At 42.0% G+C, this 23,520-nt stretch overlaps 1 protein-coding gene across 2 annotated transcripts; it reads right to left on the reverse strand.

Moving 5' to 3' along the window:
- Nucleotides 1-156: 156 nt before the first annotated feature.
- On the reverse strand, nt 157-22,837 carry dapp1 (dual adaptor of phosphotyrosine and 3-phosphoinositides). 2 transcript variants are annotated; one of them, XM_023793762.2, is made up of 9 exons: nt 22,110-22,837; nt 16,802-16,924; nt 13,724-13,857; nt 11,616-11,746; nt 10,919-10,966; nt 9,188-9,250; nt 8,477-8,562; nt 7,111-7,198; nt 157-3,452 (listed from the first exon to the last, which is right to left on the reverse strand). In XM_023793762.2, the coding sequence occupies exons 1-9, from the start codon at nt 22,175-22,177 to the stop codon at nt 3,429-3,431; spliced, it is 765 nt and encodes a 254-aa protein (XP_023649530.1). In that variant the 5' UTR covers nt 22,178-22,837; the 3' UTR covers nt 157-3,428. The 2 variants fall into 2 exon arrangements, with proteins under 2 accessions (XP_023649530.1, XP_023649528.1); XM_023793760.2 differs by lacking the exon at nt 157-3,452 and having other exon boundaries at nt 6,576-7,198; nt 22,110-22,291; nt 22,723-22,824.
- Between the last annotated feature and the right edge of the window lie 683 nt (nt 22,838-23,520).

Genomic DNA, 23,520 nt, shown 5'->3' on the forward strand with positions numbered 1-23,520 from the left:
ACTTACTGTATCTCAGAGGCTTGTGAAAGGCACGTTGGTGTTTTAATTTGTATTAATACATTTCATTTGTAAATTACAGGTCAATTCTGTAACTCTTACAAGAACTTTTTGAATGAATGAATTCATGTAATACCAAATAACACACAACTCAAAAGCTACATTGCCATATCTTTATTGAGAACATATAGTTTAAATATTACAGGTTACTGATGGAAAAAGTATGTCAACCCTTATATTCTGTGACTGCTAAAACCTCCTGTAATGGCTAAACCCTTGACCAAATGCTTTCTGTAGCTGCTTATCAGATCTGTGCAGCGCTCAAGAGGTACAGTGCCAGTCAAAATTTTGGACACACCTACCCACAGAAAGGTTTATTTGCAGTGTTGTCTTTATATTTTTTCTAAGATGTAGACATCAAAATTAAAATACATATGGAATTATGCAAAGACCAAAAAAGTATTCAATAAAGAAAAAATGTTGCAGGGAAGGAGCTCTGTGGGTTGAGACTCAGAAGGTTGCTGGTTCAAATCCCTGGGTCTGTAGAGTGATCCCTTCATTAGGCCCTTAAGCAAGGCTCTTACTCCCAGTTTCTCCAAGTACTGGTTGACCCTACTGTCTCCTGCACACCACTTTCAGGAGGTGGCCTCCTGGGATGCTTTCTAGCTGTCCTAAATGAGGTCCCACAGATGCTGAGCACTTATTGGACACTTTTCCTTCACTCCCTGGTCAAAACCATTTCTACTGTGTTTAGGTCAGGTGGCCAACTGGTGGTGTGATGCTAGATGGCTTGGTGTGTCCAAACTTTTGACTGACACTATTTTGGCCAGTCCTCGATACAGAACTGTCACGCTGCAGCTTCTCCATGGGATCGAGGTCAGGACTCTGACTTGGTCATTCTAAAATAGGAAACTCCTTCTGTGGGGGTTACTCTGCTGCTGATTTGATGAAAATGCATTTTAACAATGATATTTTTCAATATTTATGAATACAGTAAGTTACACAACAACACAGCATTCTTATATTACACGTGGTGATGTTTAACTGTAAATGTTCCCTCTAAAAGGAGGCATACAGCAGGAGCCAAGTTCAAACACCCATGATAATAAAGTGTGGTCCACAGGTGCTTGAGACAGTTTCACAACACGGTCCTCAGGGATCCCCTGCCAGTCCACGTTTTATACTCCCTCCCAACCCCATGCCAGAGTGTCCCTCCCAGCTCCTGGGACTGTCTGGGGGTGTCCCCAAGGACCGGGTTGAGAAAGACTCTTAAAATGATGTCAGCCTGGCGCACTCTACTTGATAAACATCACAGGGGCTAAAGTAAAGCAAAGCAATAGCCTGTATTTAACAGTCTGCCGCGAGAGTTAACATGAAAATATAACCAGAGGTGAGAAGTATGTAAATGGCAAAGATTACATTCACAGATGCTCCTCGACTTGCGATGGGTTTAAGTTCCGAAGAACTTTTCATAAGTTGACAGTATAGTAAGGTCATGTCAGGTTGGGGAGCATGCGCTGTGTTGCCGCACCCACCACACAGCGAAACTCCTTGGGGTCCTGGTTGGTAACCCCCCAGGCAGACACACGGTCTAGTCCCACCCCCCGGAAATGGCCATCCATCTGCTGCAGCCAGGTGGTACATGGGCATCCCTTCGGCCTGGTCCAGCCACTTGGGTCCTCAGCAATGAGGACCCTGTAAGCCGGATCACCCTCAGTGAAACGCGCCACATGGCCGTAGTGCTGTAACTGACGCTCCCTCACAATGCAGGTAATGTGCCTCATTCGGGATTCCTCTAGAAACCGCTCATTTGACACAAAGTGAAACCAGCAGTACTGAAGGATTCTCCGAAGAGACACAGTACCAAAGGAGTCCAGTCTTCGTCTCAGCTCACTGGATCACGTCCATGTCTCCCAGCCATAAAGCAAGACCAGGAGCACCAGGACTCTAAAGACTTGGACCTTCGTCCTCTTGCAATGATATCGGGAGCCACACACCCCTTTCCAGCGACCTCATGACCCCCCATGTTCTCCCAATCAGTTTAATGACTTCATAGGAAGAGTTCACATGGATGTCACTGCTGAGATAAGTAAATCTCTCAGTCGATAATCTCCCCACAGACAGACACACTACTGATGGCTGTGGCTAAGAAGTCGCCTGGATCTTGGTCTTTATCCAGGACACCCACAATCGCAGACATTTAGACTCCTCAGTTAGTCTCTCTAGAGCCACAATCTGAGCCTCCATTGACTCTGCTAAGTTCACTGCATCGTAGACAAATTCAAGATCAGTAAATCTTTCTTCACCAACAGATGCCCCACAGCTGCTGGACCCCACAACCCTGCCCAACACCCAGTCCATACAAGCATTGAACAGAGTAGGAGCAAGAACACACCCCTGGTGAAGCCTAGAATCAACTGGGAAGAACACAGAGGTTCTCCCTCCACTCTGCACAGCACTCACAGTACCAGTGTATAAGCCGGATATGACGTCCAACAACTTCAGGGGGAGAGTCAAACGCTTTACGAAAATCGACAAAGGCTGCAAAGAACCTCTGCCGATATTCACGCTTGTGCTCGATGAGAACCCTCAGTGCCAGGATATGGTCAATGGTAGACTTCTTAGGCATAAAACCAGACCGCTCCGGTCGCTGACAGGCGAGGAAGTGATCATGCATCCTGTTAAGGATGACCCTAGCACTACCTGGCACTGAGAGCAGTGTTATCCCCCTCAATCCAGGCGATAACCCTTCCCTTTCCAGATAGGGACTGAAAGTCCCATTTCAGTCAGTTGACGCCTGATGATGCCTGACTTCCAAATGGGATATAGTAAGCTGAATATAAATATGATATTATAAATAAGTAACTGTACAATATGTTGTTTAGCACTGTATGACGTGTTTACGCAGTCACACTTCCAGTCTCTGTAGCGATTGTGAGTGTAGATACTGCCATTGCCCGGAATCAGTATAGATTATCGTACGGCATATCGCCCGGGAAGAGATCAGAATACAAAGTGTGCTCTGAAGACTACTAAGTGTGGATCAGTATCACATCATCGTAAAGTCAAACCATCGTGAAGCGAGAAGCATCTGTATATAAAAATATGTAATATACAAAATAAATTAATAATAAAAATAAAAAAAAACAGAAAAAAAATGGTGAGGACAAGATTTTGCAATCCTGATTTTTTTTTTTTTTGAGAGAAAATAGCTAGGCTTTCATTTCAAAGTCCAACCACCTCACAGAGAACTCCTTCACAGAACAATCGAACTTGCTGTCTGCCAATTCTGACCATTGCAGAATTCCCCAAACCACTTTAGTGCAAATAGAATGGTATGAACACCATATTTAACAGGAACTATGTTTACCTAAGACTTTCACTTAATGGATCATCGCTACCGGGATTCACTCCGGATGCTGTCTTCTCTGTCATCGACCTTTTTTTATCTGTGACTTGAAGAAAGACACAAGGGGGTATGTTACTAATTTAAGATTAATTAGTATGTCTACAGCAGTGCAATGAGACAAGCAAAACAAACCATTTCACAGACCACACAGCAGTATCAGTGGGAATTGTAAATCTTAATAAAACAGTTAAAAAAGAAAAAAGCGTAGCCTTCTATTTCAAACCCTTACATATTAAACTATTGCACACTATACATAAATATTCCACTTCTGCACATTATTTACTGTTTTGTGGTCTATTTGCCCATCCGTATCGCCATTGCATCCTATGCATTATTTATTCTTCTCTTATTATTGTTGTCCCTCCATTCACCTGCCCCCTCCCCTGCAATTGTTACTCAGAACAGATATGACAATAGAACTTAACACTTAATATATGGATGCATATAGGATAAGTAGATGCATGGATCAGGGCCTGATAAAGAAAAAAAAAAAATAAATTCCAAAACATAATCCTGCTTGTTCTTTGACCGATATTTGTATAACTGAAATTGATGTGCTACAAAGCCTAGCTAAGCTCAAAATAAATAAATCGCAGAGCCCTGATGGCATCTTACCTATAGTTTTAAAAGATATGAGGGATATTTTTAGCCAACCTTTAACTTAAATATTCCACAAATCGTTATTTGCGGGTGTGGTACCATCAGATTGGAAGCATGCTAATATAACACCCATATTCAAAAAAGGGGATAGAAGTAATCCAGCAAACTATAGGCCAATCAGTTTAACTTGCATAACTGAAAAAGTAACGGAAGCTATAATCCAAATGAAAATGGTAGATTACCTGCATTCGAATAACATTCTAAGGGATAGCCAAGATGGATTTAGGAGAGGTACTTCCTGTTAGTGAAGTACAAGCTAAAACCTTTGCTTACTTTAAATCAGAGCTAGATAAGTTTTTAAACAATTTTAAATCAGCTGAATTCTCCCCAAACGAGATTGATGGACCAAATGGAATCCTCTCGTTTGTAAATATCTTATGTTCTAATGTGAAAAACAATATTTACACAGATGCACACCGATAAGCAAGCAGGACTCGGCTTGCAGAGTAGGAGTCCCAAGAAGCTCTAATCGTAGCAATATAATCACACAAGACATGCTGTGCTGATTTTGAACACAACGGGTGACAGTAGGACATTCACAATATGTTAATTTCCCCACTCATACTCATGGTCACATTCTTGATTTGGTTTGCTCCAATGGTCCCACAATCAACAATCTCTCCAGCCATAATCTTTGCATATCTGACCACTTTGCCATAACTTTTAACATACAAATCCCACTCACAGCCCATAAAGCAAAACGTACAATAACCTTCAGAAATCTAAAATCCATTGACACTACTGCTCTTTCTGTTCTTCTTTCCTCTAAACTGCCTACCTTCCCTTCCCCTCTGTCTGATAACCCTTCTGAACTTGTCACTCATTACAATAATACCCTCTCCTACTGTCTTGACGAACTGGCCCCCACCAAAACTAAAACCGTCTCTTTCACTTATACTGCCCCCTGGTACACTCCTGAACTTCATCAAATGAAGTCTCGTAAGCGCCAGCTTGAGAGACTGTACAAGAAATCTGGTTTAACTGTTCATTTCCAAATTTACACAGATTACATACAGCAATACAAAGACACATTAAACTCTGCCCGGTCCAAATACTACTCCAACCTCATCTACTCAGGTTCCAATAACCCTAAAGCTCTCTTTTCCACAATAAACACACTCCTAAAGCCTAACAATACTACCTCATCTTCCTTCACCACTGACAAATGCAATCAATTTCAATCATTTTTTCAGTCCAAAATAGATTCTGTTTACAGTTCAATTGACCTTTCCTCCTCCCACACTGTTCCACCTGATCCTCCTCCGCCCCATCAACAGCTCTCTCATTTCACACCCATTTCCCCTGCTCACCTGACAAAACTGTTTTCTGGCATTAAAACTTCCACATGTTCCTTGGACCCTATTCCCTCTCCTCTCATCAAAGCCTGTCTTCCTGTTCTCTCTCCACTGATCACCCAAATTATAAACTCCTCCCTTTCCTCCGGTTCTGTTCCACAGTCTCTCAAGCTGGCTGCTATTACCCCCATTCTCAAAAAACCTACCCTCGACCCCGACAACTGTGCTAATTTCCGTCCCATATCCAACCTCCCCTTTCTGTCTAAAATCCTGGAACGTGTAGTTGCCGCCCCACTCCAAACCCACCTTACTTTCAACAGTCTCTATGAACCATTCCAGTCTGGATTCCGTCCTAAACACAGCACCGAAACAGCTCTACTCAAAATCACTAATGACCTTCTCCTCTCCTCTGACTCTGGCCACCTCTCCATCCTCATCCTCCTGGACCTCACTGCAGCCTTCGACACTATCAGTCACTCCATCCTCCTGTCTCGCCTCAAAAATTTACTGAACATCACCGGCTCTGCTCTCTTCTGGCTCCAGTCCTATCTCAGAAATCGGCAACAGTTTATCCACATTAATCATTGCTCATCTACCATAGCCCCCGTGCAGCAGGGGGTTCCCCAGGGTTCGGTGCTTGGTCCTCTCCTTTTCATTCTCTACATCCTCCCTCTCGGCAATATCATTCGTCGTCACGGTCTCCGCTTTCATTGCTACGCTGACGACATCCAACTTTACATCTCCACAACATCCATCAACCCCAGCATCCACTCCACTCTCTCCCACTGTCTAACAGACATTAAAAACTGGATGAATCATAATTTCCTCAAACTAAACAGCGACAAAACAGACTTCATCATCATCGGTCCACACAACATCACCAAATCCTCACTACATTCCACTGTGCACTTTGATAACACCATACTCTCTCCATCCCCACTCATCCGTAACCTCGGTGTACTCCTAGATCCCACTCTTTCATTTGAACCCCACGTCAAGCACATAACCCGGGCTACATTCTTTCACCTTAAAAACATAGCCCGTCTCCGCCCATCACTCACCTTCTCTGCCGCTGAAACTCTCATCCACGCATTCATCACATCCAGAATCGATTACTGCAATAGCATCCTCTACGGTTCACCATCCAAAACTCTCAACAGACTACAGTATATTCAGAATTCCGCTGCCCGGCTCCTTACCCAAACCCGCTCACGTGAACACATCACCCGTCCTCCAAAAGCTTCACTGGCTCCCCGTCCCTCAGCGCATCCACTTCAAAATCCTTCTCATCACATTCAAAGCACTCCACAACCTGGCCCCTTCTTACCTCACAGACCTGCTCCATCACCACACTCCATCTCGCTCCCTACGCTCATCCAGCTCGAACCTCCTGTCCCTGCCCTGTAGGACCAAGCTCCGAACCTGGGGGGACAGAGCCTTCTCCATCGCTGCCCCCACCCTTTGGAACTCACTGCCCAAATCCCTCCGCGACTGCTCTGATCTCCCTACTTTTAAGAAAGAACTCAAAACTCACCTGTTTAAAATTGCTTTTAATGTTTGATTTTATGTTATAAATTGTGTGCTATTTTATTCTATTGTGTTGTGAAGCGTCTTTGAGTGTCTTGAAAAGCGCTTTATAAATAAAATGTATTATTATTATTATTATTATTATTATTATTCCAGGGAGCGTAACTGGACATGCCCCTTTGAGCAGCAAGCACCAGATTGGTCAGTTTGTCTGCTACTCACTAGTTTCCACCGCAGTATCTTTATCCATTCATCCGCCTCCACTCCAGTCTTAGCACAAAGGTAGAATGTTCTCTCAGGAAACACCAGGCTGAGTTAGCAAGACAGAGTGGAAGTTACAAGGGAAAAAACTGCCTCTGTAATAAGCCACCAAATCAACAATGGTGATCTACGGGCCTACTACCCTGATAGCACACATAGTACACATTAAGAAAGAAAAAAATCCATTGATGGGATAACCTGGCCATTCAGTAGATTCAGGTACTCAGCTCTCTTGACTTTGTTGCTGCATAATGTTGCTAGGCATGATCCAATTATTGGCTCTTAAGTACTTTCTGATTTAAATTCAAATGGTGACTTTTGTTTGGCCTGCCAGTTTATCTGCTGATAACAAATCTGCATACCCACTTAAAAAAATATGCTGTAGGTAATCATTGACTGCTCCTCTGATAACATTCCAGACATTCAGCATGAAGGGGAACATCTTCAAACTAAGCCCAGTGAATTCAGGTTTGATCTGAGTGCAGATGTCAGCATTTTCTTTCGACTCTCACCCTATTTGCAGTTCCTCTTTTCTGCAGTGAAGAGCACTGCAGCTTTGTTCAACTTCACTTTGGTCTATTTATTGTTTTTTTTATTTTTGCAAGACAGGAAGTGAAACATTTGGAGAGACACGTTTTAACATTCTGGAACATTCAGCATTGCTGTAAAGAAAACAGCTGGGAAGAAACCTGTCCAGCTAACATTCATGCCACGGATAATAAATATTTTTAATATTATATAATCCAGTATATTCCTAAATATCATTACTATTAGTGTATTCTTGTAATCATCAATGAAATCTTTGCTACTGGCTTTTTCCCCTAGTCTATTTCACAGGAGAGTAAACATTCATCTTTTGTTTTTATTTTTATTGTTATGGTTCTTTTTAACTCCATGGTTGAAGTGGACTACAACAAAAGTCACATGTTAAAATTCCGCTCATATGGAGTCCCTTTCTCCCACCTAATAATCAAAACTGACTGACTTAGAGAGTCACAAACAAAAGAGATAAAAAAAACTGGTACTGTAGGAAGAAAAACCAGGAAGTGATTGCTGTTTTCATTCTGAGGTATTTCACTGGTTTAAGTTCATCTTTAATAGCGTGGTACTTTATGCCAATAATTTACATGACATTGGGCATTGTATGTCCTAAATGTAGTAAAAAAATAAAGTTCATACAACATGAAATGTTCTATAGATAGTAAAAATCAAAAATGGAAATATGTCGAAATAAGTAACATGGGGACACATTAGAGGACAGATACATACAGCCTGCAAAGGACTCAGTTGGATATTCATAGTGTAAAAGGAGAGGAGGTAGACTCACCAAAAGCAGTTGACTCTTTCCTGAGAGTAATCAAACTGGACTGCTGAACATGCCGTCAGGTCCAGGGTGCGGATTGGCTCATCAAACTGGATGTGGCAGAGACAGGGTCACATTCATCTTTGCTATGGAGATTTATTTATTAAACTATTTAGCAGATGCTTCTATGAGAGAGCAGGGTCAGTCTTTGGTGTAGCTGTGATTAAAGGCCTTGGTGAAGGGCTCAAATATGACACCACACTGCCTTGGGACGTGAACCGGTGGCCTTCTGATCAAGGCACAGCATCCTAAGCAACTTAACCAAATACCCCTGCCATAGAAGTACTCCACTTACAGTGGATTGTCTTCCAAAGAGGAGTGGATCTGACAGCCACTGGGTTGACGGCCCATTATGCATAACCATTTGGGAATTTACAAAAAAAAAACAAAAGATGGTGGCGCAGGAGGTAGTGGTATCGTTTGGCAACTGGAAGGTTGCAGGTTCGAGCCCTGGTTCTTCCTGACCCCATCAAAGTGTCCTTGAGCAAGACACTGAACCCCAAATTGCTCCCGGTGTGCAGGTTGGCGCCTTGCATGGCAGCCTTCGCCACCGGTGTGTGAATGTGTGTATGGATGGGTGAGTGTGAGGCATGAATTGTAAAGCACTTTGAGTACTCGTAGGAGTAGAAAAGCACTATATAAATGCAGTCCATTTACAAAACTATGCAGACTCACCATTTTGTCTTTGTAATATTTGAGCTCATTTCGATTTAAGGTGAACCACCGGGTTTTCCAGTTCTGAAACACAACAATTAACAAAAATTCAATAATGAAATAAAGACATCGTACGTTCCATATAAAAATGTGAAAAATGCACACTATATGCACCGTGTAATAACAAATAATACATAAGACTAATCTACTATATACGAGTCTTAAATATGACACCAACTCTTAAATTAGAACATTTAAAGTAACAGAAGTCCTGGGTGACAGAGAATGGATGACACTTGTACTTTTCTCGGATAAGACACAGATGTTTGTAACCACTCTGACATACAGAGTGGTTGCACACTCAGTGACTTGTGAACTGCCTGATTTTCCATGCGGCAAATCATGGATTTGCAGCCCAAAGTTTAAAGCACGGCCATGTGGTTCACTTACTGCTCAAGTAACCAATTGAACAGTGCAATGAAACCTCACAAATCAAACATCCAATCAGCAGCACTTCTGTGAGCAATCATACGGTGTTAATGAAGCAAATGGGCAGACCGATCAACACTAAAAGGGAAACCCAAAAACAACAGGGGAGCATGACAGGGGCCACACTGTGTGTCTATATAACAAGTCCAAGCCTTAAAGAAAACAGTTTGCTCCAGGGGCAAAATTGGACCCCACCTGATACTAAGTAGGTATACCTAATAATGTGATCACTGAGCATATACTCTCAGAAATGAAGCTCAATACAAATGCCTTCTATGGTAAATGTAATGCTATAGACATTTTTTTCTATATTTATGGTAATTATGTTTATCTGTGAAGGCATCAGTCGATAATTATCAATTTTTGTTTCCTACGGGAAAATCTACTGTACTCTTTTTTTGTTGGTCAAATTTGGGATAAAGAGCGTAAATGTCATTAAGTTACAGAACAATTTAATAATGAATATATATTTCTCAATAGGGGGTACAGCTTCACCAAAAGCACATACTGTAGCAGCAAAAAAAAACTAACGTAAGCACTCAGAGAGAAATACAGAGTGAGAAACTCAGCTTTTCCACAGCTTAAACTAATACAGGGTTTACTTCCCAAAATAAAATAAAGGGAAAATGTTGAAGAGAAAGAGATAAATTTGCAGACAAAACTAATCCCTTACATAAGACAGCCTTGCTTAGAGTTACTATACATCCCAGTTTCCCCGAATAGGTCCTCTTTTTGGGCCCCTGTCCAGGCGTCTTGGTAATTTTTCAAAAATCAGCAGTTTGTCTGGGTTTAGCCCTGCAACCCTTATGACCCTGTGTTGCAAGTTACAATGTACAATGTACAGTACCAAGTGAAAGAAATGGCATCAATTTTCAATATACAACAGTCACTCAGTAGTATCACACAGCGTTTGTAAGGGTCATGCACACATTTACTTTAAAAATTAAACAATATGCACATCCCCACATGTCACGCTGCTCTAGAGTGACATCAACTTAAGGGAAGTTTCCGGAAGTTGACGTCACTTAAACATTCTATATCTGTGACATTTTGTGAGTGACAGAGTCCTCTTATTCATCTCACCAAATATGGCAACCCTAGCCTTACTTCAGTCATGGCTGGAAAAGGAAAGTCCTCTTCAATTTGTGCATCTTTTAGACAAAGATTTAATAATATATGGTACCAATCATGACAATGATGACTACATAGTTTACAGCAAACAGGAAGTTCATTCTCGAGACTATTATGGCAGGAAAATCTCACCTTAATTATACCGCCTTGCTTCACCAGATATCCTTCCTTTGTGCCTAGCTGTAAAAAATACATACCAAAAAGTCGACAAATCAGTCATGTGCTTAAGTTACAAGACATCAGCAAAGGGGTTGCCTAATGGTAAAGCACTCAGAGTTGTGACAGACGTAAGCCTGCTGTTGCAATTCTATGGAGAATCCCTGATGTAACCCTGAACAAGACACTTTATGCTTCAGTCTATCATAACCCTGCTCAGAGGCACAGGGGGGTTAGTTATGCGAGACAGATCCATGTCAGGGTGGAGTGGGAACCAGGGGAGCTTCTAGCTACTGAAAAGATCAGGGGCTACCTGGGGCTTGACTTTTTTTTTGAAGGAAGACTGACATCGGGGCTAAAATACTTGGGACTGTAGCCCTGACACCCATGGCGGCATCTTTATTTGGGTTTTGGGTCTAAATAGCTGCTGGACAGGAGGAAACACAAAAGGCGGCCATTTTGAATTATGCAAAACAATCACTGGGTCTAGAGATGGGGCAACAAGATCTGCCTGTGTGGTCAATTCAGATACGAAATTTTTAACTGTCAGCTACGTCCCCCTCCACTCTTACGACTGCATTCTCGCTGACGTATTTAGAGTAAAAGAGCCTAATGAGCAGCTGTGTTACATAAGAGAGGTAAATAGAGGAGGCGTTATCTGGCGGTGACCTACGGACGGGGCGTCGGGCACCAGGTCGCTCTCGGTGCGTCCCGTCTTCATGGCCGTGTGCACACGCACTGACTCATAGATGGACGGCTCCTCTACCGTGTGGGGGTACGGGAACTTGAGGACAATCAGAGTCCCTGCCAGGCAGAAACAATATATACACACATACATATATAAAATACGTGCATATATACAGTGGGTACGGAAAGTATTCAGACCCCCTTCAATTTTTCACTCTTTGTTATATTGCAGCCATTTGCTAAAATCATTTAAAATATATTTTTTTCCTCATTAATGTACACACAGCACCCCATATTGACAGACAAAAAAAAGAATTTTTGAAATTGTTGCAGATTTATTAAAAAAGAAAAACTGAAATATCACATGGTCCTAAGTATTCAGACCCTTTGCTGTGACACTCATATATTTAACTCAGGTGCTTTCCATTTCTTCTGATCATCCTTCATTCATTCATTTGATTCCAGCTGTGTTTGATTATACTGATTGGACTTGATTAGGAAAGCCACACACCCGTCTATATACAGTAAGACCTTACACTTCACAATGCATGTCAGAGCAAATGAGAATCATGAGGTCACAGGAACTGCCTGAAGAGCTCAGAGACAGAATTGTGGCAAGGCACAGATCTGGCCAAGGTTACAAAAAAATTTCTGCTGTACTTAAGGTTCCCAAGACCACAGTGGCCTCCATAATCCTTAAATGGAAGACGTTTGGGATGACCAGAACCCTTCCTAGAGCTGGCCGTCCGACCAAGCTGAGCTACCGGGGGAGAAGAGCCTTGGTGAGAGAGGTAAAGAAGAACCCAAAGATCACTTTGGTTGAGCTCCAAAGATGCAGTCAAGAGATGGGAGAAAGTTGCAGAAAGTCAACCATCACTGCAGCTCTCCACCAGTCAGGGCTTTATGGCAGAGTGGCCTGTCGGAAGCCTCTCCTCAGTGCAAGACACATGACGGCCCGCATGGAGTTTGCTAAAAGACACCTGAAGGACTCTGAGATGGTGAGAAATAAGATTCTCTGGTCTGATGAGACCAAGATAGAACTTTTTGGCCTTAATTCTAAGCGGTATGTGTGGAGACAATCAGGCACTGCTCATGACTTGTCCAATACAGTCCCCACAGTGAAACATGGCGGTGGCAGCATCATGCTGTGGGGGTATTTTTCAGCTGCAGGGACAGGATGAGTGGTTGCAATCGAGGGAAAGATGAATGCGGCCAAGTATAGGGATATCCTGGACAAAAACCTTCTCCAGAGTGCAAAGGACCTCAGACTGGGCCGAAGGTTTACCTTCCAACAAGACAATGACCCCAAGCACACAGCTAAAATAACGAAGGAGTGGCTTCACAACAACTCTGTGACTGTTCTTGAATGGCCCAGCCACAGCCCTGACTTAAACCCAATTGAGCATCTCTGGAGAGACCTAAAAATGGCTGTCCACCAACGTTTACCATCCAACCTGACAGAACTGGAGAGGATCTGCAAGGAGGAATGGCAGAGGATCCCCAAATCCAGGTGTGAAAAACTTGTTGCATCTTTCCCAAGAAGACTCATGGCTGTATTAGCTCAAAAGGGTGCTTCTACTACAGTAAATACTGAGCAAAGGGTCTGAATACTTAGGACCATGTGATATTTCAGTTTTCTTTTTTAAATAAATGTGCAACAATTTCAAAAATTCTTTTTTTTGTCTGTCAATATGGGGTGCTGTGTGTACATTAATGAGGAAAAAAAAATATTTGAAATGATTTTAGCAAATGGCTGCAATATAACAAAGAGTGAAAAATTGAAGGGGGTCTGAATACTTTCCGTACCCACTGTGTGTATAAAACATCTCTATATCTATAACATTTATAAGTTTACAGTTCTCCTTATAGCTACCATTCCTTCCTTTTCAAAACCAATTGAGGCATATTATAATCCATTGCAAGAATTTCTAAAAGTAACTCAGCTGTAAAATTTTGTTGTATTGTTTATATTCAAAATATTTGACTACAAGTATATAATTCAGTTCCTGCATTAACAAAACTAATGGCACCGGCTGTGTAGCCCCAGTGGGTCAGACTGACCCGTTTCACTCAACCCCAGTGGTTCAGACTGACCCGTTTCACTCCCTAGCAGTGGCTGGTTGGCAAAGTGGTTGATGAATTCTCGCAGGGAGGGGAATTCATTGAACCCGAAGCAGTACCGGTTGCCCTTCCGGATCACGTGGAAGTGTTTCACTGAGTCCTTTGCTCTGCAAGGTAGCAAAAACAGTCATCGTACCAATGTATGCATTGCACCACTGGCCATCGCAAGTATCTGATGTCCCACCAGCAACAAAAACAAAAACAAAAAATCATCATATTTTTGTAATTGAAGAAATTCAGATCACAGTCCAATGGTGGCTGTATCATTTTTTGCGTCAATCTTGTCAGTGGTCACATTTGACATGTGGTATTTGCCATGTAACAGTTATACAGATACACTATATTGCCAAAAGTATAGGGACACCTGCCTTTACACACATGAACCTTAATGACATCCCATACTTAATACATAGACTTTAATATGGAGTTGGCCCACCCTTTGCAGCTAGAACAGCTTCAACTCTTCTGGGAAGGCTGTCCGCAAGTTTCAGGAGTGTGTCTATGGGAATATTTGACCATTCTTCCATGAGAGCATTTGTGAGGTCAGGCACTGATGTTGGATGAGAAGGTCTGGCTCTCAGTCTCTGCTCTAATTCATCCCAAAGGTGTTCTATCGGGTTGAGGTCAGGGCTCTGTGCGGGCCAGTCAAGTTCCTCCAAAACCAGACTCGTCCATCCCCAAACTGCTCCCACAAAGTTGGGAGCATGAAATTGTCCAAAATGGCTTTGAATGCTGCAGCATTAAAGTTCCTTTCACTGGAAATAAAGGACCAAGCCCAACCCCTGAAAAACAATCTCACACCATAGTCCCCCCTCCACCAAACTTTACACTTGGCACAATGCAGTCAGGCAAGTACTGTTGCCCTGGCAACCGCCAAACCCAGACTTTGTCTGTCGGATGCCAGACAGAGAAGTGTGATTCCTCACTCCAGAGAACATGTCTCCACTACTCTAGAGTCCAGTGGTGGCGTGCTTTACATCACTGCATTGCACTTAGTGATGTAAGGCTTGGATGCAGCTGCTCAGTCATGGAAACGCATTCCATGAAGTTATCTATGCACCGTTCTTGAGCTAATCTGAAGGCTGAGTTTGGAGGTTTGTGGCTATTGACTCTGCAGACAGTTGGCGACTTCTGTAATTTTACCTGGCCTACCATTTCGCGGCTGAGTTGCTGTTGTTCCCAGTTGCTTCCACTTTGTTATAATACCACTAACAGTTGACTGTGGAATATTTAATAGCAAGGAAATTTCATGAATGGACTTATTGCACAGGTGGCATCCTATTACGGTACCACACTTGAATTCACTGAGCTCCTGAGAGTGACCCATTCTTTCACAAATGTTTGAATAAGCAGTCTGCATGCCTAGGTAAGGTAAGGAGTATGCACTGATTACAGTGCGTTGCCACATGACAAACCACCTCAGGGATGAGAACCTGAATACAGCCCATGTGGCGGGTGATACCTCAGCACCACACTAGTCCGAATGCACCAGTATGAGGTTTTTTCCAGTAGCTGGAGTGCCAATCCTGCCACCGACCCCCAAGTTATACCCTGTGAGTTGGAGGACCTCCTTATAGGGCTGGATGTAGATTAACATCATACCCAGGATGAAGCAATTGCAGGTTAAGGGCTTTGCTCAAGGGCCCAATGGAGTAGAATCACTCTGGGCATTCCCAGGATTTGAACCAGCAACCTTCCAGTATATCGCACAGATCCCAGGCCTCAGAGCCACCACTCCATCATGCCTAGGTGCTTGATTTAATACACCTGTGGCTATGGAAGTGATTGGAACACCTGAATTCAATGATTTGGAGGGGTGTCCCAATACTTTTGGCAATATAGTGTTTCTGCAAGTCACATGACTACCAAATTGGTTAAATATTTAGCATGAAAATTAGCCAGTAAAGGGGTTTTGTACAGAGTCATTCAGGATTTAAGGTGTAAATGCTGCATTTTGTTTCCTTATCTGTTTGGGAATGCAGTCGTTCTCTGCAGTGCACAGTGAAATCCTAAGCTTACAAATGAGTCCTGCTGCATTTCTGACGCTGCCACCTTCTTTTGCTGCCCTTTGTTCATCATTATTTTCTGTATTAACCATGAAAGCTGCTCTGGGTAATAGCATGAGAAAACAGGGGGAGAATATGATTCTTTATGTTGACCTTGAATAAATGAATTACTTTCACTTTCACACCTTTCACTAAAATAATTCAAAGTGAAAGATTTTCATTTCATCTACTATGGCGCATTCTACAAATGCACACTGCATGTTATATGATAAAGGGGAATAGCGGTTTGGTCTGACTGAGTTAAATTTATGCTGCACCTAAGCTCTGCAAGGAGCAGGAATGAAGCCTGATTTAAATGATCGTTCATCTTAGATACATGAATGTAAGTTTTGGATATTGTTCTTCATGGGGCCTCTAGTTTTCGGGGGCCCCCTACCCTCGCCTTATGGTAAGTCCGCCCCTTGACTGACAATCGGATTACAGATACCCTCCAATCACATTCCTCCTTTCAATTCTGTCCAAATGGAGGCATCTGTGTCTGTGACCTTCTGTATTAATACATTTGTGTTTCTTACATCTTAGGTTTAGACTTTTTATTGGCAGTTTTGTGATGTATTAATATGCAAGAAAGTGTATATCAGATATGCCTTGGATATTGCTGGTTTTTTGAGATGTACCCTAATTAATCTTTAGTAGGTATAATAATTTCTTATACATTATATACAGTCATTCTAATACATCATATACAGCCTTACAGTCCAAGCATTGCAAAATAAGTGCATATCATAGGACAGCATCTAGCTCAGTTGGTTAGGATATCCAGTCTAAGTAATTGCATGCTCACTGGATCCTGAGTAACACCCTAAATCTTGACTCTGCTCTATGATCCTTGCCCTGCATGTTGCTACAGACAAAAGTACCTGAAAAATCAACACAACTTAAAAAAAGTGACCACCTATATCTTTTTGTTGTTAAAGTTCTGTTCTGTGTTAGGTTGCAGTCACTGGCTTGTCTTTCTTGCTGTTATTGTTGGGGGTGGGCCTACCTGACAGACAGGGCGAAGAAGGCGGGTCCCTCCTGACTGTTCCGGAGGAGGTAGCTGCCGTCACGGCCGTTGGAGAGGAGCAGTGCCTCGGCAGCGTGGCGGGACAGGTCATAGTGGTACCAGCTGGTGGGGTGGGGGTGAGGGGAAGGTCAACTAGTGTTGTAGTCAAGACCGCCTAAACCGAGACCAAGACATTGCCGAGACTTGAGGGTACCAAGACCAAGACACACTAAGGCGAGACCAAGACCAAGGCTGGTCGAGACCAAGACCGAAAACAGACTATGGCTAGAATCGACATCACATTACTCAGATCAACTGTAGAGAAAAAAGGCATTGCTGTAAAGTGTCATTACTCGTTAAATCAAATTCATGTTATCTTTTCAATTATATTGTCCATATGTCTCTCATTTAAAATCTCCCAGATTTGTCATAGTTACGAGGCCTGATGGAAAATAAAATTCTCAGCAATCCTCTCCTATAACCATTTTATCAGACCTCGTCAAGGGAAAGAGATGGGATGTACCAGAAAGATGTTCATATTAAGTCTCTTATACCAGGGACAGAGGCCTCAGGTAAGCTATGAATACAGCTATGTAATGATCCTCTGCTTTGAATTGAAGAGAATGAGCCTCCAGATTGACTTGTACCTCCAAGACTAATGAATGTAAAATACCAAATTTAATTGAATTATAACTATGCTATAGACTGTTATATCCATTAATAGATAAACTGGAATTGTCCCACTGTAATCTTTACACTTCAATATCAACATCATTAAAATTACTTACCATATAGCATAGAATGAATGCTTGCTCAACACAATGCCCATAGACAGATGCTATATAAAATCAATGATGATTTATTATGTCAAATAACACCACTGTAATAATGTTTTCTCTTTTTTCCCCCCATCCCATCAAGACCGCTATGTCCGAGACCAAGACAAGACCGAGACCACAAAAAAATTGGTCTTGAGACCGGTTTCGAGACCAAGACCAGTCTCGAGAACTACAGCACTAAGGTTAACCCAAAAAAAAACACACAGAGCGCCAAGAGAGTGTTACAGCACACAGGACCAGATGCTGTGATGTGTGGCTGGGGAGGAGGGAGCGACCACGCTTAGATGGGGGTTAATCCCAAAAACACACAGGGTACAGGAAATGGCAAAGCATACAACTCTTTGTATAAGTGAGGCATGGAATCATTTAATATATCAATACCTGGAAAGAATATACACAAATATTATCTATATCCATCTTTTATTAAAGATGATGAAATATCCAAGTTGATTATATATTGTATTTCCATTTGAAAGCATTATTCCATCACACATAATAAGCACTGGGGGCCGTAAATGCTCAGTGGCCTGCACACTTTACACTGCTGTGCACAGTTGAGGGTATAACCCCCCCCCATCTGTGTGTGGGTGGACTTCTCATATTCTCCTCATATCATGCAGGCTTACTGCTGCCGACATTGGTCGTTAAGGTAAATCTAAGTTGTTCATAGTGTAGTCTAGCCTGTGGAAATCAGACTCAAAACGGTGTGATATATTTGGGCCAGCTTGGGGTAGCTTTTTTAAGCACAAAACTCTGTGGAAGTGACCGTGGGCAAATGCAAACGTAAAATCTGTTAATAGGCACAGTCATCAATTTTCTAAGAACTCCGCAACAGTCGCTTATCACCTTCTGAGCTAACTCATAAAAACACAAACCAGCCCACTTAGATTTTCTATTTCGGTTGTGGCATCCAAACCAAATTGACCTAAATGCCTTTGAAACCAAAACTGCAAAAAGCTGGTAGCTTTGAGTAGTTTTAATATTTAAGCAGGTTTTCTATCTTTGAACAAAATGCATGTAAAAAAAATGTTAGTAGTCGCTCTATAGTAATAAGTCAAACACAGATGTGAGCTATTCTTGCATGACCAGGAAACAGAACCCTCATCTCCCATCCTACACAACACATTCAGAGCTGCTGCAGACTTCCTGCTGACAGATATAGGATCGCTTGTAAATTTAATCTGAACTACAAGTATGAGGCAGAAGCAGAGGAAAGGCTTTGCCCAGAACTGATAACATTCTGCATTCATACCCAAATTAAAACGTTAAACACTCACCATGCAAAGCCAATTTGCTCAGTTTCTTGTTACCACAGAAGTTCAGATCTATTAATTTTTAAATCATGGTGGGATTAAGCTGCCAGCACGGAAGGCAGTAGATATGATCCCATATTCTATTCATGTTCAGCTCAATATACAGATGCTGATTTCCTTCAGTACATATGGAGTAGTATAGGTTGTGAAAGTTAAGCCAGCCACCAGGGGGAGTCGTTAGATCTATTTTAGAGGGGCTTTAGTTCCCCCAAATAAATGTGTATTTATTGGCATAAGTCATTAATAGTTTTTTAAATTATATGTATGTTTGCCATGCCCCCCCCGTAAAGACTCACCCCCTTTTCATTCATCTCTAACTACACCCCTGGCTGCCACTCATCCCGAATAATACAGAGTTGTTCCATAATGCAAAATAAAATTCTGTGTCCTGTTTTGAACCAATATGAGATCTCTCCCATAATTTCGGACCATGCGATTGGCCGGTAATCCTAAGGCAAAGTTTAAATAAAGGGATAAATGATGGGTATGGGTGTTCGTCATTAAACTCTCCATGTTCATCCACGAAAAGCCTCAATCCTCCATTATGTCTGACAGAAATATCTTCACATATATTCCAACAAGGGGCAGCGTGGTGGGGCATGGTAAGCACCTGGGACCTGGGTGCAAGTCTCCGCAAGGGTTCCATGTGTGTGGAGTTTGCATGTTCTTCCCGTGTCATTGTGGGGTCTCCGGTTTCCCCCCACAGTCCAAAAAAATGCTGCAGCTAATTGGGGTTACTAAATTGCCCATAGGTGTGAGTGTGCCCTGCGATTGGTTGGCTCCCCATCCTTGGTTGTTCCCTGCCTTGCACCCGTAGCCTCCAGGATAGTCTCCTGTCCCCCCCCATGACCAATCGGATAAGTGGCTCCAGAAAATGGGTGGATAGATGGATGAATATTCCAAAGAATTATACTTCATACCCAGATTACCATATAATTATGAGTATAAACTGCTTCCGGGAAGCAGGCAGAGCTGAGATGATCACATCGAGCCACACATGTTCATAAAATCACCCACTGATCTCTTTTATTGTTAAAATAAGTTGTTTTTATTTTGTTTAGTCTGTGTGGTTTAGCCTGTTTTTGTTTATTACAAATTTGGAGCAATGGTGGGCATGTTGGTATTCTGCATGTAATGACAGCATAAACGTCAATAATGGCTGAGTCAAAACACGCTGACCATGTGCTTTTAGTAGAAATACTGAGTTCTTCTCACTCCAGCCATGACCGAAATCATTGCAGAAACACAAATAAAAACAAAACAGTTAAGAGATACAACCTATGACCAGTACAATGTATGCCTAGCCATATAGGAGTTCATGTAAGGCAGAGGTCTCCAACTCCGGTCCTGGAGAGCTACTATCCAGTAGGTTTTCTATCCTACCTGGCTTCTGATGAACCACACCAGTTCTCAGGTAAATACCAGGAGCAGGTGTGGCTCATCAGTAGCCAGGTAGGATAGAAAACCTACTGGATAGTAGCTCTCCACCACCGGAGTTGGAGACCCCTGATGTAAGGAGTATTCCTATTGGACAATCTTGACTTCTAGCTTAGGTTAACCCAGCTAACTGGGAAATTTTGCTTTGTGGAACCCCCCCCCCTCGGACTCAGCACTTTGCTGGGAAACTATAAAAGCATACATGACACCACAAGCACATTTAGCACTACCTGCATCACCATTGCTAAAAAATTAAATAAATCACACACTTCTTCGAAGTACCTAAGAGAGAACAACAGCTAACAGTGGGAAAAAAGCTTGATTTAAACTCGTATTTTTAAGCATATTCTCTTTCCATCTGCTTAAAGACACACGACTCATTGCTTTGTTTTGTGTGATTTTATTGGTGTTATTGTATTTTTATTTGCTGTGAGGTGTCCTTTCAGCTGTCCTTTTTTAAATGCACCCGAATGTGACCACGTATAGCTTTGGCCTTAAACACGATCTGTGATGACTCTCTGCTGTCTCCCTGCTCCCATTCCCATTCCCGTGGATCATTGCGGAATATGCGTTTTGTTTTCCATCTATTGTGAATAATATCGATGTTTCGTGGATTAGCAGGAGTGTGTTTTGGTGGAAAATGCTTAACATACATGCCTGATTGCGCACCAGAGTTACGAGCCTGAGATTGCTGGGTGCGAAAATCAACGCATTTCGCATTTGTAGGGTTCTAAGGGTTAAATTACTACCAGTTTAAATAGTGATAAAATACGCAACCTTGTATTAATCTGTAAATGGTACATGGTACCTAATTATACTCCACCCCCCAACCCGAACCAAGATAAGCGGTTGGAAGATGGATGGATGGATGGATAGACTTTTAATTTTAAAATTACCATAAAAGATAATTATGTTAGTCAAAATGTTAACTCCACCCTCAACACAGCTGGTTTGACTAATCGGCACCTCGTTAAGTTAATTAAGTAACTAAAGTAACTAAAATCAAGTAGGCCTAACTAATTCAGAGGGCAGCTGAGGGTTGTGCCCTGTGTCGTCCTGATCCTAAAATTGGTAGCTGATGGATGTTGTTCATTTCCTTCTTTAAGCAATGCATAAAGCCACTTTCCGGCGTTCTCAGTGTCCCATTCAAATGACACTGATAGCATTGATATGGTCGCCGAAAATAATAAAGCTGTTACATTTCAAACAATCTGAGGAACCGACAGTTTCATTTTTCTTCGCTATTTTAAATCTGTAATGCAAGACCGTCATCACGGCAGCTTATGCTGCCCAGTTTGACAAGTAAAGCATCAATAAAGTTTAGCGAAATTACATTTTCCACATTTACAATTACATGGATTTTAAAGTAAAATCCTGAGGCACACATGCGGGTTATTAAAAGAGGACGAGCGAAACACGGAGCTATTTCCGCCAGAATAAACAACTTTCATCTATACATATAAAACAGAAAACTTTGTATTATTCTTATTCTCTAACTGTAGGCCTATCTTACCTATACGAGCAACATTTGATGATCATATATCTCTAAAAAAGTACATTTATTCCCTTTAATTAAAATAATCAAATTCTAACTACAGTTCCTTCAGTAAAAATTGTATATATGAATATTATGAAATCATTTGGCGTTTCGATAGACTGAACAAGCACATCGAGTTATGCTGTATGATTTTGCTAAATATGATGGATAAAAGCTCTTACCATACAGTCCGCAGCTCATCCTCGATGTCCTTCTCCGAATCGGAGCGCCGACACTGACCTTCATTCATTGTATTTTTACGGTATTTCTCTTTCCCGATGTCTCCCAACCACGGTATGTATATTTAGGATAAATGCCGGTCCAGGTGTTGCTTTCAGCTGCGGTTAACGTTTCATTTGTTTCACTTTGCAAAGCAAAGGAGAAGTTAGCGATGGTTCACGCCCACGTCTCCTGTAGTACAGCTACAGAAAGCTTGGGTCCGCTGCAATCACGAATTCAATCTGACGGCTATTGATTAATGAATACCTATACAGGCTACCCTTAATAACCTTAATGCTAATGAACCTGCCACAAAAACACAAAACAAACAACAAAAAACGTAGAAATCAGGAGCGGGCTGTTAATCTAGTACAAAACGTCTGACTTCATAAAGACAGACGGGAAAAAGTTAGTATTTTGAGTTTTTTTTCTCGAAACTGGTACTTATAATAATCCGTATAAATACTGTATTGAGTTTAGCCGGAGCCCTTTGGTTTCCCACCGAACGAGCCGAGACACTAAGCCAGTTTTTAGGCTGCTGCTCTCGGTGGTACAGTATCATGGACAGAGCCGTACCTGCTTCTCCATTCCGAAGCACAATGCAAACTTGTTTCGGGAAAGAAATAATAAAAAACCTAGAGATAACTTGCGCCCCCTTTCGCCACTTTCCATCTGATGACCATTTCCTTTTTTTTTTTTTTTTACTTTTTTCCTCGTTCTGGAATCAGCGGTGGGAGGACCGACCGAAGGCAATATGTCACAGCGAAATGCAACCGGAAAACAAAAGTGACGGATTTGAATCTTCCTCCAAATTTGCGATACTTGTCTATTCTCAATACCGATATCTAAAACCCGTAACTTAAGGTAGTGTATTTTTTGCCAGTTTCAATTTATAGGAAACAAACGGCTCATGTAGTGTAACACATTTACATTTATTTAGCTAGGGCTGACCATATTTTGCTTTGCAAAACCCAAGGGCAGGACGCAAAGAGAGGCGTCAAAGCAATGCTAATACACACAGAAAGTATTTTGACTGTAGAAAGCAAATGTCAACATGAAAAAAATGATAATTTCAGCCATATTTAGGTCCCAAAAAAGAGGACAAGTCCAGGAAAAAGAGGGAGTACAGTCATCCTAATTTAGCAGACTCTTTAATCCAAAGTGTCATGCAATTGAGGAAGTCAACTGTCAGCCCTGAAGCACCTCAGGTTACATCAGTCTGCCTGATAGCACTGGATAGAGGGTATATATTGTGTGTGTGTGTGTGTGTGTGTGTGTGTGTGTGTGTGTATATATATATATATTAGGGGTGTGCAAAGCAGCCGGTATTTGTATCTGTATTTGTATTTGTTGAGGGGGGAAAAGTATTTGTGA

Source organism: Paramormyrops kingsleyae, chromosome 25 (genome assembly GCF_048594095.1).
Source record: "Paramormyrops kingsleyae isolate MSU_618 chromosome 25, PKINGS_0.4, whole genome shotgun sequence".
Classification (NCBI taxonomy): domain Eukaryota; kingdom Metazoa; phylum Chordata; class Actinopteri; order Osteoglossiformes; family Mormyridae; genus Paramormyrops; species Paramormyrops kingsleyae.